The 9,229-nt window shown below is 49.7% G+C and overlaps 1 protein-coding gene across 1 annotated transcript in view; it reads right to left on the reverse strand.

The window, feature by feature from the left end:
• Window positions 1-3,408: 3,408 nt before the first annotated feature.
• Window positions 3,409-9,229, reverse strand: part of LOC103393804 (venom phosphodiesterase 1) — a 7,555-nt gene continuing 1,734 nt past the window's right edge. Inside the window, 20 exon segments of the mRNA XM_025064991.1 lie at window positions 3,409-4,084; window positions 4,186-4,342; window positions 4,436-4,568; window positions 4,671-4,748; window positions 5,276-5,405; window positions 5,496-5,650; window positions 5,747-5,792; window positions 6,205-6,377; window positions 6,458-6,545; window positions 6,829-6,898; window positions 7,083-7,210; window positions 7,307-7,338; window positions 7,412-7,534; window positions 7,614-7,722; window positions 7,807-7,879; window positions 7,999-8,064; window positions 8,146-8,255; window positions 8,362-8,481; window positions 8,664-8,743; window positions 9,020-9,173. Of these exon segments, the coding sequence (XP_024920759.1) occupies window positions 3,911-4,084; window positions 4,186-4,342; window positions 4,436-4,568; window positions 4,671-4,748; window positions 5,276-5,405; window positions 5,496-5,650; window positions 5,747-5,792; window positions 6,205-6,377; window positions 6,458-6,545; window positions 6,829-6,898; window positions 7,083-7,210; window positions 7,307-7,338; window positions 7,412-7,534; window positions 7,614-7,722; window positions 7,807-7,879; window positions 7,999-8,064; window positions 8,146-8,255; window positions 8,362-8,481; window positions 8,664-8,743; window positions 9,020-9,173 (2,199 nt within the window). The 3' untranslated portion in view covers window positions 3,409-3,910.

Consider the following 9,229-nt stretch of genomic DNA (forward strand, 5'->3'; position numbering starts at 1 on the left):
GAGGGGGCAGAGATGATGGGGCAGAGATGATGGGGCAGAGATGATGGGGATGGAGGTGATTGGGGGGCGGAGGTGATGGAGTCGGGGGGGCGTTGATGTAAAGAGTTAATCAAAAAAACAGAGTCATAAAAATAACAGCAGCTGAGGAGGAGTGTGGACAACGAGGGGTTAATGAGGAAGAACAGACGAAGAGTTAAAACAATAACCAGGACACACCACCACCACGGACAGACATGCAGTTAGAGGGGACACACTCTGGGGGGCGTGTGTTTTATGTAACCCTAACCTCCCTACACTGCCTATGGACGTGGGTTAGAGGCCGAAAAATGGGCCGTAAACGACGCGGGTTGTAGACGGGAAATGGGCTGTAAAAGACGCGGGTTGCAGAGGGGAAACGGGCCGTAAACGACGCGGGGTGCAGACGGGAAATGGGCTGTAAAAGACGCGGGTTGCAGACCAAAAATGGGCCCAAACAACGCGGGTTGCAGACCAAAAATGGGCCCAAACAACGCGGGTTGCAGACCAAAAATGGGCCCAAACGACGTGGGTTGCAGGCCAAAAATTGGCCCCAAATGACGCGGGGTGCAGACGGGAAATGGGCTGTAAATCACGCGGGTGGCAGGCGAAAAATGGACCCAAACAACGCGGGTTGCAGACGGGAAATTGGCTGTAAATGACGCGGGTTGCAGACGGGAAATTGGCTGTAAATGACGCGGGTTGCCGATGGGAAATGGGCCGTAAACGACACGGGTTGCAGACGGGAAATGGGCTGTAAAAGACGCGGGTTGCAGAGCAAATATGGGCCCCAAATGACGCGCTGTGGCCTTGACAAAAGGAACAGACAAGACACGGCTCAGCGACCACAGTGACAGACCTGGGCCTCGTGACTCGGCGGTCAAGACAAGGCAGCTTCAGTATCTGACCCTAGTTTCCTACATGAACCTCCGGTTGAGGAGCGTCCACACTCTGGTCTGGTCACCAAGACCAACTCCAATAGAACCTTTTTAAAGGTTCCTACTCCGGCCACTAGGCCCTGATGAAACATCTGGTCCACTTCACATCATCTACGACACGTTCTTCACCAGAACCAGTTCAGGATCAGGTTTGGATCTCACTCTTCTACCAAGTCCCTGACGCTGACGTGTTTTTAGTGAGTGAGAATCCAACGAAGATGATCGGTTCGTCCACTTGGACGATCGAACTCACCCGTCTACGCTACGCCTCATTTTAACGCAACACTTACGTTTGAGAGAATAAAGGCAGAACAGCGCGGCGGCCATGACAGGGGCGAAGGTTCAGCACGGAGAGGCTGAGAGAGAACAGGAGGCCCGGTGGCCCAGAACTGACCTAGAACTGTTGGACTTCATGTTCCTCGCTGTCCCTGACCCCTGAACCCTGACCAAAGAGACAGAAACGGACGCCGACACGGCAGCCGTCCGGAGAGAAGACAACAAAAATATGGACTCACCGATGTTGACTGGACCTAGGAAGGAAGAGTTAGTACGTCAACCAACCAGCAGCAAACCAACACTAGACCGACTTCACTGGAGAGGATGGGGCAGAGAGGAGGGGGCAGAGAGGATGGGGATGGAGGTGATTGGGGGGCGGAGGTGATGGAGTCGGGGGGGCGTTGATGTAAAGAGTTAATCAAAAAAACAGAGTCATGAAAATAACAGCAGCTGAGGAGGAGTGTGGACAACGAGGGGTTAATGAGGCTGACCTCAGACCATCTTCTCTCTCCTCATCCACACCCTGCAGTACCAGCTGTGACCTGTTAGCATTAGCCGCTCAGCAGTACCGTGATTTAAAACCTGATCTACTGGACCAGAATCCTGGAGAAACAACCAATCAGGGCCAAAAACACTGGAAACCCAAGAGAGCCAATCACAACCTACGTGTAGAAACTCTCCCTGATGAACTGTCCTGTCATTGGCTCCCACTCCACACCACAGACTAAAGGGAAGAGAAACAGGAAGGGACGCTTGGCCACACGGACGTCGCTAGAAAGACAAACGGGAGAAACGCACAGCGGCTCCAGCAAGTTTGGCACAGCGGCCAAACTTAGCGAAGCTCACGCAACGGCCAGACTTAGCAAAGGTGACGCGGGGGCCACCTTTGAAAAAAATATAAAAAAGACGTTCCTACTGTGTTGAAGATCTTCATGACGATCAGCCTGAAAGACAAGGACAAAAAAAACCAAAGATTCCATCCAAGAGCACAAGTAGGTGTCATAGCAGCTATCACCCACAAGGTGGCAGGAGTCGTCGCTCACTTCAGTTTCGATGAGGGGGGTCTTTGGGAGGCAGGACCAGATCCAACTGGATTCACCAGAACTTCAGTCAAAGTCTGCGTTTGAACACAGTGAGAAAAACCTGTTCCATTATATGAACCAACCACACGAAGGCAACACGACGACATGTAACACCTACAGGCTGACAGTAGGGGGCGCTGGGATGATAAGAAATTAATTGATCGCACAATAAATAAAAATGAAGTCGATAATTTTCCAGCCTCGACATATTTNCACCGACAGTCAACACCGAGTCGTTTGTTCGACAGAATCAACACAAAACCAACCGCGGGAAACTTTTTTAAAACTGTTTTAAAGAGGAGCCCACTCGGCGTGTCCTATATGAGAGGCGTTCAAGTACCGTCGGACATTTGATATTCTCATTAGAAATAAAGGTTTCCTGCATCTGAAACGATGTATTTGAATTATTACCATATATCGTCATTACATCTGTAGTTAATTCGGTCTCAAAATAATGACGACAATAATATTGTTTATCAGGAATAATTTGTAAGACGATATATCGTCCAGTAAAACTTGTTATCGTCTCGAGGCTAGCACCGAACCTGTCGCTTTCCTCCGTTCCTGAGAACCAGCAGCGGCTCCAGAGTTCATGGTTGGAGTTTTCATTCGTAACTAGTCAATATAGTTCACCGTTAAAAGTCGACTAGTACTAATCACCAACCAGGTCAGTGCTGCCGTTAGCCTGACGTCAGCAGTCAGACCCTCAACTCAAACTTGTATCAAACCACAGGCTAAGCTACACATAAACCAGCGACAGCCGCCGTTCGATATTTACCGTCAAGTCAGGCCGTACCGTTAAGACGAAGTCAATGAAACTGAACAAACAGGAGCGAAATCACTTTAAAAACCGCTAACCTTTCCACCGCGATGTCGAAGCCGGACGAGGTGCACCCGCCATTTTGGAACACCTGAGGTCGTCTGAACGTAATTGCCTTTTTAAAGACGCGGTTGTGGCGGCATCTGACGTCACAGAGTTTCCCGGAAGTATTTCTCTTGTTTTTCCTCTTCTTGTATTTGACAACCTGACGAAAGAAGGAGACGCGATCTCCACAGACAGAAATCCATTAATTAATAATAATAATAATAATAAAATGTCTGTTTTTAACCCCGTTTTATTTTATTTTTATTTTGTAATTTAAGTTTGAAAAAACAAACAAACAAACAAAAAAACTACTGGGCAGATTTAGTTACTTGAGAATTCAGAATTTTTATCTCCCCTCACATTGTTTTTTCTTTTTTACTTCCGTCAGAGATGACAGAACATATGATCAAAACTCAACACCAGGAAATACGTTAGTTAGGAAACCGTTAGAACAGTGGGGGCGCTGTGGGCTTCATTTCTTCAGGGTTACAGTCAGTGATGCAGCGGATGAACATCGGTATCGACCGACGAAACAAAGACGACAGTCACCGCTGGTGAATCATAAATATATTCGCGTCTGATCAGTCACAGATATCGTTGATGACACACAGAAAACAACAAAGTTTAAAATATTATTTTTGATTTTTACAAATGTTTGTTAGGATCAGAAAATCAGTAGGTAAATAATAAATTAGCTGTGAGTCGACGTCAGCTCCAGAAACGTCTCAAATGTTTCACGCTTTTCTGTGAATAGCAGCTGTGGGGCGGGTCTTCAGCCTCAGCAGCTCTGCGATTGGTCGGCCGCTGTCCTGGAAAAAGTCCAGTCCCGTGATCCACTCCACGTCCCGGACTCTGGACTGATGGAACCAGACCAGGTCCTCAACCCACGTAGACTCGTCCTCAGAATTCTGTTGAAAATCATAAGGTTAACGTGAGAACGTTCCCTGGACTCTGCTCACTCCCTCCACCAGGAGGAGATGAGGAGGAGACGCAGTGAAGGAGCTCCTACCCTGCAGCTCTCTGAGTTCTCAGCTCGGTGAGGCAGCAGGAAGGAGACCGTCTGAAGTTCTCCTCCGCAGGACGTGACCGGCTCCGAGGAGTTTCTACAGCTGCTCAGAACCAGGAAGAAATGAGTCGGAACTGAAACGTTGGTTCCCGGCACCGACCTGTGCACGCACACACACACACACACACACAACAAGAACAATATATTTTCACAGTTCTGTTCTGTGCGGTTCTGTTCTGGTGATCCGACTCACTCCTGGATCTGCTCCGACTCGTCCCATTGGCCGTCGTAGTTGAAGTCGAAGGCGGGGCCTGAAACCACGTTGATGCCGTTGTAAAGAGACGCGTATTTGAGGAGCAGGTTGTTGTGGAGGTAGGTCCAGATCTCTGAGGAGGAACCAGGAGGAGGGGGTGAGGAGGTGTGGTCAGCTCTGTTAGCTCTGTTAGCTCTGTTAGCTCTGTTAGCTCACGTCATGGAGTCAAACTCACTCTTGAAGGCAGGAAACATCGGTACCACGTTACTCATCAGGAGAGCGTCAAACTGCTGATCAGCTGATGAGTTCAGGTCTGAAGAAGCCACACGAGGAAATGTCACTCAGCATGCTAACTGTTAGCTGTTAGCTATAAGCTCATTAACATGAAAACCTGGTCCAGACATATACTGTATGTCTCTAGGGCAGAACCGTCTTTTAGCTTAGCTTAGCTTGCCAACTAGCTAACATGCTAACATGTCTAACAGCTATCCTCCAGTCTAGCTCCTGTTACCATTTAGCACACGACCCTGGTGAGTTAGGTACTAGTCAATGTGGTAACCTAGCTACTAGCTAACCTGTTAGCTATGATAGCAGTGATGCACTTCCCCGTACACAGCATGCCCCTTGGTCACTAATTAGCTAATTAGCTAACCTGGTAGCCAAACAGTACATCTGTGATCTACTAGCTAACCTAAACGTTAGCAACTCTCCGATAAAGATTAGTCGCCTGCTGGTGAACTTCCTGTCTGTACGACCAGTAACCACTGACATCTGTGGAGGAGGAACCAGGTGACTAAGGACCAGTGTGTGTGTGTGTGTGTGTGTGTGTGTGATACACACTCGGTGGATAGAGGAAGGCTGGGGTTAGATTCCCGACGGCCTGGTCACATCTGGGACTCTCAGATGCTGGAAGTCTGACATCGGCCCTCAAACAGTCGGGAATCACAGGTGGCAGTGGGTCAGAGGTCAACTGTGGAATGAACGAGGGGCGTTAGTGGCAGGAAGTCCAGGATCAAGAACTCCAGAGGTCAGAGGTCAGATAACCAGGGGAGGTTCTCACTGGTCTGCTGATGGTGTAGGAGCTCCACACCGGCACCAGGTGTTCACTGCTGTAGCCACTGACGAACGCCTCCTGGTGGAGGAGGCAGTAACTGTGTCCAGGCTGAAGCTGCCGAGGACGACCGAACAACAGGTGCTTCTGCTCGGTGGCGCTCTCTGCAGGACCACAAGAGCACTGCAGTCAACAACGCTGATGGTCCTTTAGATTTTTATGGAAAATGATTTTTATTAATTTTGACAGAAAAGCCTTACTCTGTTCCTCGGTCAGATTCAGACGCCGGTTGATTTCATTTCCGACCTGAAGAAACAACGACCAAAACAGTCAATGATCTGGTTTCTTATCTCTGTGAATTTACATCTTTTGTTACTGAGTCCACCAGCTGCCAAGTTACCACTGAGGTGCTCTGAGCGTGGCACCGTCCCCACACACTGCTGCCCCCTGCTGGCTGTGGTGGTGGGTAACAGTAACAAATCATTCACTTTCTAGATGTTTCTGGAGGTGATAGCTACTAATGTGATGATGTTCACTGCAACTCTGCTAACTCTGCTAACTCTGCTAACGTTGCTAATACTGCAGCATTGGAAAACGGAGCGGGCGCTGAGCTACAGTTTTTCAGCAGTATTTAAATATATTTTCTAACTCATGACCTTTGACCTGACCCCCTGTGTTGTAGTTCTTACTCGTGTGTGTGTGTGTGTGTGTTACTCACCAGAACAGCACACACACATCCCAGTTCGTCCTCAGGGTCCAGACTGACCAGCTGACACTGACCGGGAGCGCTCCGCTCTGTAGGGGGCGCTGGTGTGTAGTAAGGCGTCCTCAGGACGTGGTTCATGCTGCCGTGCGTCCCGTTGTTGTCCGAGGGTGAGATCTGCAGCAGGTCTGCGGGGGACGGTGAGGACGGGGTCAGCTGACAGGAAGGAGGCGTGTCCAGATCGAAGGGTAAAAACAAAGACCCTCACCGCACATCAGGTTGTAGAGCTCGACGTTGGAAAAGGGTTCGATTTCCGTTCCATTCTGGAACTTTGGTCCGTAGCTGAGGAACATGGCCTGAGGAACCAGAAGAAGAGCAGAACGTTCGTTTACGGAACCAGACAAAGTCGTTTGAAGAACGTAGTAGAGATAATCTGACGATAATCTGATGATAATCTGACGATAATCTGACGATAATCTGACGATAATCTGAGGAGCGTCGGACAGACAGACAGAGAACAGGCAGTGAGAAAATCTGTCAAAAATACAGAGACAAAGTAGCTAACGTAGCTAACGTAGCTAACGTAGCTAGAACGTGTAACAATGAAAGCAAAAGGAAAGTTTGTGTGTTTTTACTCACATGCATGCTAGCTGCGTCGTTGTCGTAGCCATGGTTTCCTCCAGAGCAGAAGGTGAGAGAACCAGGATATCTGAACCAACAACAGACCGGTCCACAGACCGGTCCACAGACCACAGCTTTATTGTACAGGTACATTATCATCTTTTAAAGAACATTGCTCATTTTTTTTCCTGTTATTGCAGCAAAAAATGTCATTTCTGCACCACAGGGGGAGCTAAAGTTTCAACTGCCCCCTGTCCTGAAGACACCCCCACCTCTCAAACAGCCATTTTGGTTCCACCAGGACGTTGACGTCCTCGATGCGACGGCTGTTGGCGTAGTGCAGCCGTTTGGGCAGGTGCTTCTTCAGGTACGGTTTGATCTTCTGCTCCGCTTTCTTACACTGAAACATCAGGCAGAATCAGCACCACCTACAGGCTGGACTCCTCCTCCACAGGAACACACGGCACCTGAACCCTGTGGCAGGTCGGACACCTACCGTCATGTTAGCCACCAGTCCGAGCGAGTCGACTGTGGGGGAGGAGAACAGGAAGTCATGGTTCTGAGGTTGACCAAACCCAGGCTTCTGTTGGGCTTCACTCACTGATGGTGTCTTTGTTCCGGGCTCGGATTCGTCCAAACGGACCCTCGTTGACCCAGTAGCTCCTGACGTCTCCCACCAGGTCCTGCATCACTTCCTTCCTGTCGCAGCTGGTTTCCTCCATACCTGAAACAGAGCAGTCAGCCGCCAATCACGATCGACCTGCAGGGGGCAGATCCCCCCCCCGGCAGGAGACAGGTGTTACCGTGATCGGCCACGACGATGATGTTCAGGCAGCGGTGAAGTCCGATCTGTCGGAGTCCGTCCATCAGCTGACCCATGACCCTGTCCACTCCCTGGAGGGCTGCAATCAACTGGAAGAGGAACAAAAGAGTGCCCCCCTCAGGCAGACAGACAGAATACAGGCCTAATCTGAACTGGGATTAAAGTGAACTCACTCCTCCACTGACTGGACCGAAGCTGTGTCCAGATTTATCAGGTTCCTCCAGATACAGGGTGTAGAAATCAGGCCTTAGGAGGGACGGGGGACGGGGGGTAGGGGGTGGGGGGGGGGGGGGGGTCAGGTCAAAGGTTAGAACAGAAGCAGAACATTCAAACCAAAAACCCAGGATCAGTTTGTCTCATCTGACCTGTCCTCCTCAGGGAGCTGCAGCCACTGAAGCACCGTGAACACCCGCTCCTCGAACGGAGTCTTTCTGCAGGTCAGAACCACGGGTCAGAACCACGGGTCAGAACCACGGGTCAGAACCAGAGCTGAGCTCGTGTTTTGTTCTTACCCGTTGTAGGGTTTGTAGATGTTTGGGAAACTGCCGTTGACCTTCACGTCTGAGCCAGGCCAGAAAAAGGTCCCAGATTTCAGACCCTGGTACTGAGCTGTGAGCCAGACCTGAGAGACAACAACAACAGCAGCAGCAGCAGGGATTGGAGCACGACCCTACTGGTCAAACACCACAGACCAAATCAAATAGTCAAACTTTGAAGGACAGACTCACAGGTTGTCCCAGGTACCAGGCAGGATTGTCTTTTTCTGGACTGGACAGGCTGAAGGAGGCGTCCAACACTGGGTCGTACATGACGTTGTCAATCAGACCATTGGACTCTGGATAGAGACCCTGAGGACAGAGGTGTGAGACCCGTGTCAGTTATGTCTGTACTGTTTGTCTAAGAACACTCAGCATCTCTTAAAAAAGTACTTTTAAAACAGCGTTAAACCAAAGTGAAGCAGTTTGAAATCAAAGCTAACGTTAGCCAAGCAGCTGAACGACAACAACCTCTACAATCATGAGGTCTTTACCGTTACGATAGTGTAGTGGTTTGGAAAGGTCTTGCTGGGAAAAGCTGACTGCATGTACGGAGCTGACGTTCCACATCTTCCTGGAAAGATTCAAATGAACAGGAGAACATGGGATCAAGTCCTACGAAGAACTGAACCTGATTTTATTAGGACTCATTAGCAACGATCCAGCTTCTTCATCAGGAGGAAAAACAGATCAGCCTGGACCAGGACCAACATCCACAGACCAAAGAACTGACTGTACCTGCTCTAGTTGGGTTGGGCAGCTGGTAGACCTGACCTGAGGAGACCCAGGCTCTGAACTAAAATCTCTGATTTTCTCCATGGACTTTGGTGTCAGACAGTTGTGGACTCACTGAGTTTCTCCAGGACAGGGATCAGGTAACTCCAGGTCCTGGTGTACTCGGCTCGGAGTCCGTCCAGTGAGATGAGCAGCAGCGGCTGTTTTTTGAAGCTGACGTCAAAGATTCAGAAAAACAAAACATCATTTACACAAACAGCAAACTGTTGAACTTCCTGTGGACGTTTGTACCCCCCCCCCCCCCCGCCCCCCCTCCCCCGCCTGC

The sequence above is a fragment of the Cynoglossus semilaevis genome, chromosome 18 (assembly GCF_000523025.1).
Source record: "Cynoglossus semilaevis isolate Cse_v1.0 chromosome 18, Cse_v1.0, whole genome shotgun sequence".
NCBI classification, from domain to species: domain Eukaryota; kingdom Metazoa; phylum Chordata; class Actinopteri; order Pleuronectiformes; family Cynoglossidae; genus Cynoglossus; species Cynoglossus semilaevis.